General features: G+C 43.0%; 1 protein-coding gene across 3 annotated transcripts in view; it reads left to right on the top strand.

Moving 5' to 3' along the window:
* PTPRN2 (protein tyrosine phosphatase receptor type N2) overlaps positions 1-12,171 on the top strand; it is a 1,080,816-nt gene that overhangs the window by 132,228 nt on the left and 936,417 nt on the right. For all 3 annotated transcript variants that reach the window (XM_050942222.1, XM_050942220.1, XM_050942221.1), the window contains exon 2: positions 6,683-6,733. In XM_050942222.1, the coding sequence (XP_050798179.1) occupies positions 6,683-6,733 (51 nt within the window). The remainder of the gene's footprint in view (positions 1-6,682; positions 6,734-12,171) is intronic.

The raw sequence follows: 12,171 nt of genomic DNA, 5'->3' as shown, positions 1-12,171 counted from the left end.
TAGGTGGACCTTTCGTCTGAACCAGTATGGCTGTTCTTATATCCTCCAAAAATGAACACCTATCTATCCACGTATTTATATGGCCCTTATTGCTGTTGTGTCAGAGCACTTCACAACCATTAATGGCTTGTAGCCTTACAAATGCTGCGGTGACATAGGGAATTGACATAATAGGGCACTGGAACAAACCATCCCAATGTGCAGAAAGAATAGCAAATATGGCAGGTGACCAGCTTGGCTTAACAGTGAAATCTTCTAAATGCAAAAAGGAACCTTAAAACAAGTGGAAACTTGGACAGATGACTAGGGAGGAGTTTACAAATATTGCTTGAGCATGTAGGGGTGAAAGCACAATTGGAGTTGCAGCTAGCATGGGATGTGAAGGGTAACAAGAAGGGTTTCTATAGGTATGTTGGCAACAAGAAGATGGTCATGGAAAGTGTGGGACACTTACTGACTGAGGGAGGCAACCTAGTGACAGATGATATGGAAAAAGCTGAAGTACTCAATGCTTTTTTTGCCTCGGACTTGATAGACAAGGTCGGCTCCCAGACTGCTGCACTGGGCAGTACAGTATAGGGAGGTGGTGAGCAGCCCTCAGAGGTGAAAGAACAGGGTAAGGACTGTTTAGAAAAGCTGGACATGCACACGTCCATGGGGCTGGAAGCAATGCATCCGAGGGTGCTGAGGGAGTTGGCTGATGTGATTGCAGATCCATTGGCCATTATCTTTGAAAATTGTGGCAATCGAGGGAGGTCCCGAATGATTGGAAAAAGGCAAATATAGTGCCCATCTTTTAAGAAGGGAAGAGGGAGAATCCAGGGAACTACAGACTGATTAGCCTCACTTCAGTCCCTGGAAAAATCATGGAGCAGGTCCTCAAGGAATCTATTTTGAAGCACTTGGAGGAGAGGAAGGTGATCAGGAACAGTCAACATGGATTCACCAAAGGCAAGTCATGCCTGACCAACCTGATGGCCTTCAATGATGAGATAACTGGCTCTGTGGATATGAGGAAAGTGGTGGATGTAATATACCTTGACTTTAGCAAAGCTTTTGATACAGTCTCCCACAGTATTCTTGCCAGAAAGTTAAAGAAGTATGGGTTGGATAAATGGACTATAAGGTGGATAGAAAGCTGGCTAGATCATCAGGCTCAAAGGGTTGTGATCAACAGTTCCTCAGTGTCTAGTTGGCAGCTGGTATCAAGTGAAGTGCCCCATGGGTCGATCCTGGTGCCAGTTTTGTTCAACATCTTCATTTATGATTAATTTATGAGGGATGGACTGCACCTTCAGCAAGTTCAGGGATGACACAAAGCTGCGGGGAGAGGTAGATATACTGGAGATTAGGTATAGGGTCCAGAGTGAACTACACAAATTGGGAGGATTAGGCCAAAAGGAATCTGATGAGGTTCAATAAGCTCAAGTGCAGAGTCCTGCACTTAGGATGGAAGAATCCCATGCTCTGCTACAGGCTGGGGAACGACTGGGTAAGTGACAGTTCTGCAGAAAAGGACCCAGTGATTACAGTGGATGAGAAGCTGGATATGAGTCAGCAGTGTGCCCTTGTTACCAAGAAGGCTAATGGCATATTGGGGCTGCATTAGTAGAAGCATTGCCAGCAGATCGAGGGAAGTGATTATTCCCCTCTATTCAGCACTGGTGAAGCCACACCTGGAGTATTGCGTCCAGTTTTGGCCCCCCCACTACAGAACGGATGTGGACAAATTGGAGAGAGTCCAGCAGAGGGCAGTGAAAAGGGTTGGGGACTGGGGCACATGACTTATGGGGAGAGGCTGAGGGAACTGGGCTTATTTAGTCAGCAGAAGAGAAGAGTGAGGGAGGATTTGATAGCAGCCTTCAACTACCTGAAGGGGAGTTCTAAAAAGATGGAGCTCGGCTGTTCTCAGTGGTGGCAGATGGCATAACAAGGAGTAATGGTCTCAAGTTACAGTGAGGGAGATTTAGGTTGGATATTAGGAAAAACTGTTTCACCAGGAGGGTGATGAAGCACTGGAATGGGTTACCTAGGGAAGTGTGGAATCTCCATCTTTAGAGGTTTTTAAGGTCAGGCTTGACAAAGCCCTGGCTGGGATGGTTTAGTTGTGATTGGTCCTGCTTTGAGCAGGGGTTGGACTAGATGACCTCCTGAGGTCTCTTCCAACCCTAATCTTCTATGATTCTATGAATTACTATTCTTTTTTTTACAGATGGGCAAATGAGGCACAATGCAGATGAAGTGACTTTCCCCAGGTCACACAGGGAAGCCTGTAGCTAAGCCAGGAATGAAACCCTCTCTTAGGCCCAGTCCTCTCTCCACTAATAGACTTTCCTTCTTACCTGCTTTGCTTCCACCTGGACACATGTGCCTCACCACTGGGGCTGTACCTATACTAGAAGGAAAGGTGTACTTTTAACACATTAAGTAATAAACAATGTTAAAATCCTAGTGTAGGCAAGGCAGCTGTAGTTTAACGCACAGGGTGTACTTCAAAATGCTCACCCACTAGGATTTTACCACATAAATTAACATATGTTTAAAAGACCCATACTTTTTGTCTTGTGAGGACAAAGCTTATAGGTGAACTCCAGATATCAGACACAAACCTTAATTTTGCTCAGTAGGAATGACAGAAATCCCTAATCGCCTCCCTCCGTGCGCATCAGACTTCTTCATCTTCTCTATACAGTACTGGAAAATTGTACTTATGCATAGGTGGAGAAGGACCTAGACCAGTGGTGGGCAACCTGTGGCCCATCAGGGTAATCCACTGGTGGGCTGCGAGACAGTTAGTTTGTTTACAACGACTGTCCGCAGGCATGGCCGCCTGCAGCTTTGAGCGTCCCCGGTTCGCCATTCCTGGCCAATGGGAGCTGCGGGAAGCGACATGAGCTGCTGGGATGTGCTGGCCACCGGTTCCTGCAGCTCCCATTGGCTGGGAACGGTGAACAGTGTCCACTGGGAGCTGTGGGCGGCTATGCCTGCGGATGGTCAATGTAAACAAACTGTCTCACGGCCCCCCAGAGAATTACCCTGATGGGCTGCATGTGGCCCGTGGGCCACAGGTTGCCCACCACTGGCCTAGACCAACATGGACCTTTTCAGCTAGTTCAGGAGTGGGTCTCCTTAGCCAGATGAATAGTTTCATGGTGATCCTGGTTTTAAATTGCTTCTGTATTTCATTAGGGCTTGGGGTAACTGCATCAACTTTTCATGTGTTTGGCTGGAAGTTAGCTGGGAGCGGAATTGTTTAGCGGGAAAATGAAATGTATTTTTGATCCTGTAATGCATGAACTGAATGAAGTGTCTGCTGGATATAATGCCTCTTCACTCTTTGAGAGTGACGTATTACCATCGTTAGTATTAGTAGGTAGATGATATTTAAAATGAAACATTATGCTTCTTAATGTTACAGCAAATAACAACAAAAATAAATTAACAGTTAAATTAGCATATTGACTGGCTGGGTGAAGTATGTCTAGCATTCAACTCTGGTAATGAATAATTTGAAATATCACATATCTCAAGGCGGCTTGGAGGTTTTTGTAGATTTTTTTACAGTAATCAAGGTTGGGTATGGTTTGTCCTACACTGGGTTTATTCATCTTCACTTCAAGGCATTGGCTTTCAGGGTTAATTGAATCAGATGCCTCATTCTAATCAGCATCTAATAGTCAACTGTTATTAAAAGCAGTATATAATCAGTTCTCCCCTGTGCTCTTTATGGAAAATAGATGGATAATGCAAAATAGATCAAGCAAAATTACAGAGTGCATTTGAGTCATGTATTCATACTGATGGGGCTTTGCTGTTTCCATTTTTCACTCTTAACATGCTCACTTTGTTGATCATAATTTAGGCCTTCTCTGGGCCTTTCCACTTTTTAAAAATTACTGATATGTTAGAACCTGACTCAGTACCTCACTGTACAATCACCATTCTGTTATGAATGGATCCACTTGCTGGGTCCTACCATTCTTCCAAGTCAATAGGGTAGAGTCTAGTCACTGTTTGTAGCTCTGGGTCTACGGGGCATGTTCCAATGACTCAGATCTCCTGTCACCCTTCTTTAGAATGTGGGGTGCTGATGCGGTAGGCCCAGAAATCAATATCTGAGAATTCCTGAACACGACCCCTCCCCAATCACTTACATACATCCCAGAGCTCCACCTAGGCTGTGGGCACTCCAGGCTTTTAGTTTAACCCCTTCAGGGATAATGTGACAGGAAGGCAAGGACCCCTTAGCAAAGGAATTCCTTAACAGGGGCAGCTCCAGGCACCGGCACGCCAAGCGCGTGCCTGGGGCGGCAAGCCACGGGAGGCGCTCTGCCAGTTGCTGCAAGTGCGGCAGGCAGGTTGCCTTTGGCAGCATGCCTGCGGAGCGTCCACTGGTCCCACGGCTTCGGCAGACCTCCCACAGGCGTGCTGCCGAATCCGCAGGACCGGGGACCTCCCTCAGGCAAGCTGCCGCAGGCAGCCTGCCCGCCGTGCTTGGGGCAGCAAAATACCTAGAGCCACCCCTGTTCCTTAACCAGAGAAAATTTACTCTTAGAGCAAGCCCTGAAATGCACCCTCCCCTAGTCTCATCTCAACCCTTCTGAGAGTCCCAGGTTCATCATTGTTTCAGGCTAGGCAGAAACCCCTCCTGCCCCTTCTCTCCTGGAAGTCCTTCTTATGTGCACTGATGGTTGGCTCCCTGCACAGAGCAGGACTTTGCTGTTAAGTAGGCCCCTCCCCACTCATCCTCACTCCGTGTGCCCTTATGTAGAAAATCAATTATTCCACAGGGGCTGGTAGTTGGGAGACAGTTAGTGGCTCTAGACTGATGAAGGGTGAAACATGTTTCCTGAGGAGAGCATCTGTCTAGAATTCATCACAACAGGTTTGCCTTGGGCAAGTTAAGACATGTTCCACGCATAATACAAAATGGAGTTCATAATTTGAAATTGATATGTACTTCTCTGTCATATTGTGCATGCAGAATCCATCCATGTATGTGTGTAAAGTGTTGTTTGCATTTTCATTCCATTTCTCCAGCCTACAGGAGATACCAGATTTAGGAGCATAGTTGAGCAGGGGTGTATGTGATCATTGTATAAGCTTTCCCTCACCAATCCTTCCAAATCCTTTCCCTTTCAAGGAAGAGATTCAGGATTTCACCTGCACTAAGGCTTTCACTCACTCTAATTTAGAGCCGCTGACTCCAGGTATCTCCCTATGATCAAAGAAATGTAGTAGTGATATCTTCACTTCCTCTGCATCTGGGAAGGCAGGCAGAGTTGGGAATAGAGGGAATTTGCTTCAATTGTTAAACCATGTGCTGAGAGTTATATGCCCTGTTCTGATGTTGACTCACTGTGTCGCATTGGGCAAGTCAATTTAATCTCCAGGACTCCATGTGCCCATCTGTGCATCTGAGGCAATACCTGCCTCTCAGATATGTTGTGAAGCGTACTGTTTGTCAGGAGATTTGAGATCTGTGTGGAACGCATGACCTAAGTTCAGAGCATAGTATATTTCGAGTGCATCCCATCCCAATTCTTTATCTAGTTGTCAGGTTTCATTGTCAGGAGATGGAATAATTAGTGCACTGAAGGTCTGGACTAAGACAAACTGGGGCCGTAGGCACAGCATGATGCTTCTACAGTGAGACTCTCCACCTGCACTGTGGCCCCCACTTGGAGTGAATGTGATAGAGGCAGCATCGTGGAGACCCCTTTTCTCCTTCCAGGAACAGCATCAGGGGCCTTTTCTAAAGGGAAGCAACAGGGATAGTAGCAGGACTCCCACTACTGAGAGTAGTGAAGTCAGCAGTAGGGGAAGGTAGGGAAGAGTACTTAACCTAGCCGTCAGTAGCTATCTGCATGAATGGGTGGGCTGGGACTGCTTTGCAACCAAATACAGAGTCCTCTGTTCGGGTGTTGATGGCAGAGGCCCTCAGAACAGTGAGTCTGAGAGTTAACACCCCACTGAAATAAGAATTGGGCAGTTCACTTCTCTCAGAGCTATTGTTCAGGCTGTCTGCAAACTGAGGCAACGAGGCAGGCATTGCTACATCCTTCATCCCCGTTATCAAGGTTTTCTCTGCACCATAATCTTACATTTATGTTTTTAAACGACAGATGGTAGTCTGATATAATCACATTACCAGGAGTGGGGCCATAGGCATGGCCTTACGCTGTCAATGCCTAAATCTAGCCCTCCTGCATTCCACCTCTTACTGTTCTGTTACCTTCTGAAAGCAATACTTGCCTGCTTTCCAGCTTCAGCTTACCTCAGATAGAGTATATTGAAAGGACTTCTGAATTCCATGTTACACTATCCACTAGGGCTCTGTGCTGGTCTCAGCATACTCTAATTTGTGATGGCACCTAAACAGATGAAGAGAATACGAGGCTCTTCATATTATTGTCAGGAACAAGGAAGATACAATCATTTGTAGAGCAGGGAGGGGGAGAAGTGGGCCGAATGCTATTCTGGAAGTGTACATTTGGTGAGAGGAGCTTTCTGACAAGCCTGTTTCCATGTTCTTGATCTTCTGTACTGCCCCACGTAGAAACCTAAAGTCAACAAAATGTCTGCATCTCACTGAGGATTTAATAGCCTAAGAAGTCTGTACTCTACCAATTATCCACAATTTGAAAACTTTACTGATTTTACCTTTCTGTTGTGTTTTTAGGCTGCCTGTTTGAGGATGATCTTTGCCAAACTTTTGAGATCTGCATAAATGGTAAGTCTGAGTGATGTGTTTTGTTGACCTGTCTGTCCTCTATATAGTTACATATACAATCAACTTAATAAGCAAAATCTAAGTTATGAATAAAGTATTTTTTATCAGATTGCTGATAAGTTGTTGTTAGGGTGAGTTAAATGTGGTTTTTATTCCTCTTGGCTTTAGATAACATCACGACTAACAAAATTTCCTGGAAATAATTAGAAATAAAGTTAGATACATTCAAATAAAAATATTTTAACTTTTAAAACTGTGACAGTCTAGATTGAAGGTAGCAGTTCCATCAGTTGGAGTTTTACCTTTTTAGACTATAATGTTAAGCAATCATCACCCTTGTTTTTTCAAGACAAGTTCCTTTATTATCTCATAAGAAAAAGGAGGACTTGAAAGGAATCTTTCTCCCTCTGCTCAGGATGCTACCATTTTTTTCTCAGTATACTGCTTCCTTGTCCTTTTGCTTGAGCTAACCCTGAGCATCTTCCTTCTCCTCTCCCTCCTACCTTCCCTGCAGTGAAACAAGAAAACAGACACAACACTGAGTGGGTGGCTGCAGATCAAAGTCCACTAGAGTGGCAAAAGCAACCACTTTGGTCTCATTCCAGAGTTGTTAATGTACTGTATGAAATCACTGCTGTCCTGAGGGACCAGTATCTTTACAGGGCTGCCTCTAACTATTTTTATGACTGCAAAATACATAGATCCATAGCTTAATTACAAAGTATAATACAAAGGATTTTTGTCTTCATGAACGTGTGGTACAAAATACAGTGAGAGGACTCCTGTTTGTTTTAAGCATTCAGGCAGAACAGTTAGTACTGTTGTCTTTTTAGTATAGCATAGTTTGTAGGCCCTGATACAGAAACAGAGTTAAGCATGTGTCTAACTTTAAGCACGAGTACTCCCATTAAAGTCAATGGGGATTGCTCATGTTCTTGAAATTAAGGTATGTGCTTAAGTACTTTGCGGAACAGGGGCAGCTCCAGGCACCAGCACACCAAGTGCGTGCTTGGGGTGGCAAGCCGCAGGGGTGCTCTGCTGGTCGCCGTGAGGGCGGCAGGCAGGCCGCCTTTGGCATCCTGCCTGTGGAGGGTCTTCTAGTCCTGCGGCTTTGGCAGACCTCCCACAGGCTGCTGCTGAATCCGCGGGACCGGGGACCTCTCGCAGGCAAGCCACCGAAGGCAGCCTGCCAGGCTTGGGGTGGCAAAATACCTAAAGCCGCCCCTGTTGCTGAATCAGGTCCTTTAAACAAATAGTGAAGGGAATAAGAGAGAGAGATGAAAAATAAGATAAATACAGAGAAAGTAAAGATGCGTAAGTTCCCCAACTTCCCCTCAAGGTTAATTCTTCAGTAAACTTCCTTGGTCTTTTGTGGCTATTAAAATAATCAGAAAAAGAACACCTCATGTGGTCAGATTTGTGTGTCTGATCCAGAGTATAGCTCCACAGTTTTGTATAGTATTGGATTTTCAAGCATATCATACACTTTTTGTCCAGTGATTAGATGGTGATTTTCAAATGAGTATTACCCTTAGTTGGGCAGTGAGATTGTACACTGTTATATCCAGCAAAGAGAGTCCACCACATTCAAGAGATTCATGCAAAAAGGGACACAGTTTTAACTGCATACATCTCATTATTTTTAAAAAATTGCAATAAAATTGCAAACGTGTATGTATCTATAATGTCGTATTATCTTTCTGTGCCCAATTTAGTGATTTATGGGGAGATTTTGAGTAGCATTAACTTTAGCTGCATTGAAGTCAGTGGGAGTTTTAGCTTTGTTTTCAGTGGGAGCAGAGTTAGGCCAACTGTGCTCTTTTGAAAATCCTATTCTTATTTTTCCCTAACCAAAGTTGATAAAAGTAGGTCAGTGATGATTAAGCACCTCAGTCACTGGCATTCACCAGTGACTGATTTTAATTTTAAAAATGTGCAGGGATACCATCAGGTTTTTTACAACCACTGCAATGTATTTCATGCTTTTGCCCTAATCTGGGTGAATATTCTCTAAATTATAAATGCGTCTATATGACAAATAAAAAGCCACTATTGCTGACAAATTAATAAAACAACCTTAGTAGCAATATTTCTGAGGGACCTATACAAATGTTTTCAACTCATGTGCCCTTGTCTTCATCTGGTTAATAAACAGTATTAACAGAATTGTGCTGATGTCATCATTAAAATCATTAAGGAAATTAATATTATTTTCAAGGATCTGGAGAGGATGGATATTGAAAGACTCAAGTAAAACAGGAATTGGGGAAATGAAAAATAAAATATACCAGCCAATGCCTCTTTTTATATTTAACAGAAAACGTGAGGACTTCTTACTTTTGAGCATTACCCTCTCTCCCAAGCTGTTTTTTATATAACTGTGTCTGAAATTCTCCAGATATTCCTGATGTCTGCAAATTGTGCAGTGGAAAGGTACCCAGAGCCCTGGGAGCTGTGGGATTTAAATTTTTCAAAAGAAAATAACTTGGTTAGTTTTCCAGCACAAGTGGATTTTTTTCTAACAATGAAATTGGGATAAACATTTGCCTGGATTAAAGAAAAGGAGAATTAAAAATATCTTTGTATTGTTAAAATAATAATTGGATCACAAGTCCTAGTGTAAGGAGCTGAGAGGAGAGAGGTTCATTCATCACATCATATACATCTGTTAGGCCATATGTCACCATTCAGTGCAGGAACTGCTGTATATTTGTGCAGCAATCAATGTTATATCATGTATAGGGCACTATCAAATTCATGGCCATGAAAAATGTGTCACAAACTGTGAAATCTGATCTCTCTCTCCATGAAATCTGGGGGAGATCAGTGTTATATTATACAGATTTCATGGGGGAGACCAGAGTTAAACAATACAGATTTCATGGGGGAGACCAGTATTTCTCAAATTGGGAGTCCTGACCCAAAAAGGAGTTGCTGGGGGGTGTCACAGGGTTATTGTAGGGGGGTTGCAGTATTGCCACCCTTACTTCTGTGCTGACTTCAGAGCTGGGCGGCCAGACAGTAGTGCGTGCTGACTGAGAGCCAAGCTCTGCAGGTAGCAGTGCAGAAGTAAGGGTGGCAATACCATACCATGTCATCCTTACTTCTGCGCTGCTGCTGGCCATGGCTCTGCTTTCAGAGCTGGGCTCCTGGCCTGCACCTGCTGGTCTCCACCTGCCCAGCTCTGAAGGCAGCGCTGCTGCCGGCAGCAGTGCAGAAGTAAGAGTACCAGTACAGCAACTCATCCATACAATAACCATGCAACCCCCCAACTCCTTTTTGGGTCAGGACCCCTATAATTACAACACCATGAAATTTCAGATTCAGATAGCTAAAATCATGAAATTTACATTTAAAAAAATCCTATGACCATGAAATTGACCAAAATAGACAGTGAATTTGGTAGGGCCCTAATACTTTATAAAGGTCTTTTTTGGCCTCAGTGCTGAGTTCTCATTTCCATTTGCTTAGTTATTCCTGCAACACTCAAGCTGTATTAATTTTCTTCCATAAATCTTCTATCAGTTTTCCTGAACTGCACTTACTCAACAAGTGGTTAAAAAGGAGTGTATTGTTTTATGTTTGCCTCGGTGATATCAGGCTTAGCCAAGGAAGAAGACTTTGAGTGTGCTTTCTGGATTTTTCATTGAGAGAGGCAGGATTTGGGGTGTAAAGATTTAGATGCCATTTGATTTTACATCCTTCAAGTCAGTTCAATGACTGTTTCTTTATCTGTAGAATGAGGGATAGGATACTTACCACCTTCATAAAGGGTTTGAGATCTAGGGATAAAAATTCTGTGTAAGAGCAAGGTGGTATTATTTCTAGGCATTAATAGAAAAGTGAAGAACATTACTTGGAATTCTATAAAGCTGAAGAATGAATGTTCCCACATAAGCATCTGAGTTGTTACATGAAGAAAGAAGCAGATGGATAAACATTTTGAGACTAACAGGAGTTGGAGTACGCGCAGTAAATGAAGAGCAAGGCGAATAAGACTAGGAATTGGGGGTAGGAGAGAGTAAGGGATATGTGTGCATGTTAGACACAGAGTGAATGAAGCTTCAGGAAGGAGTTTTCAGAAGAATTCTGAAAGCAAATGGCATATAGTCTGTTCAGAACATTTCCTGTAGCTGTATATTTACGGTTCTTCTAATCTCAGTTTTTTGACTGAATATTTGGAAAATGTCATGTTCTATTTTGCATCGTACATGATAAGTAAAGCAGTTTATGTAAAACATCAGCTTTCTGCTGCTGCGCCGCTATCAGATTACAAGATTTAAAGCAATATTTTAGATGCTGATAGAAAACAGCAACCAAGCATGTCCTGTCCTTTCTTATAAAATAACACAGTGCTGTATACTGGTGTTGAGGTAAACAGCATAGGGTGTAGACAAGGCTGTTAGTTTGAAAATAGGGCTTTTCTGTGTTCCTCTCTAGTATCTGAGTTGCTCATGCAGAGCACTGGCATTATTTCCTTTAGGTATTCTCCAGATCATTTACTTCAGCCTCAGTATCTCCCTGCTGCTTTCAAATCCTTCCTTAGATGCCACCTCTTCACTCCCCATCAAGGGAGCATTTATAAAGCTAGGAGAGTTTTATTAATGGAAGATGCAGTTGTTGCAAACCTCCTTGCAGCATGAAACCCTAACAGGGATTGTGCAGATAAGATCAGATTGCAGAAAACTGCTCTGTGAGGTGAACCAAAAAAGTTAATTAACTATAGTGGCTGGCACACTGTATTATTAAGTCAAGCCTCATTGACAGCAACTAAACCTCTCACAGGAAGACATGGTCTAATGTCTGAAATAGTGTTTTTAGATTTTAGCCTGTATAAACAGTTAAGCACAGCTGAATCAATATTGCTTTATATATGCAAGCTGCACTTGTTAGAGGGGACTTCGATTAGTACAATATATTGAAGTCTTCCAAGCATGACAACTTAGAGTCATGAGCCTTTCCAAGTTTGAATGTCTCCAAATAGTTTAGAATATTAATGTCTTTTTTCCGAAGCTGCAGTGCTTCCATGAACATTTTGGGATGTTAGTGATTGCGTGTGTTGATGACAAGCCATAAATGGTAAACGTGCTACAGAGGATAAGGGAGTAGAGTAAGGATCCCTGGAGTGGTTTCTTGCACTTAATGTGTTATGCTTTGAGGTTTTCCAAATCATCAGCTAATAGGATGGAATTGTGCAGCTTTGTTTAGCTAACATGTCTACAGCTATATCTCTATTGACAAGGCATTTCTGTTAGAAAAGGTACAGAGTTTTTGTAGAATGATTATAAATTTGTGTACGAGCTTCTCAAAGCTTCTCAGTAATCATCAGTGTTTGTTAAATCCAAATTCAAGCTTCTGTTGAAACACTTCAAATAGCACTGGCACATGCTTTGATCTTATAGTATAACATTTTTCATCCAAGTACATCAGAACACTTT

The sequence above is a fragment of the Gopherus flavomarginatus genome, chromosome 2, assembly GCF_025201925.1.
Source record: "Gopherus flavomarginatus isolate rGopFla2 chromosome 2, rGopFla2.mat.asm, whole genome shotgun sequence".
Lineage (NCBI taxonomy): Eukaryota > Metazoa > Chordata > Testudines > Testudinidae > Gopherus > Gopherus flavomarginatus.
The sequence above is the reverse complement of the archived record's forward strand: the minus strand, read 5'-3'. Positions and strand labels throughout refer to the sequence as shown.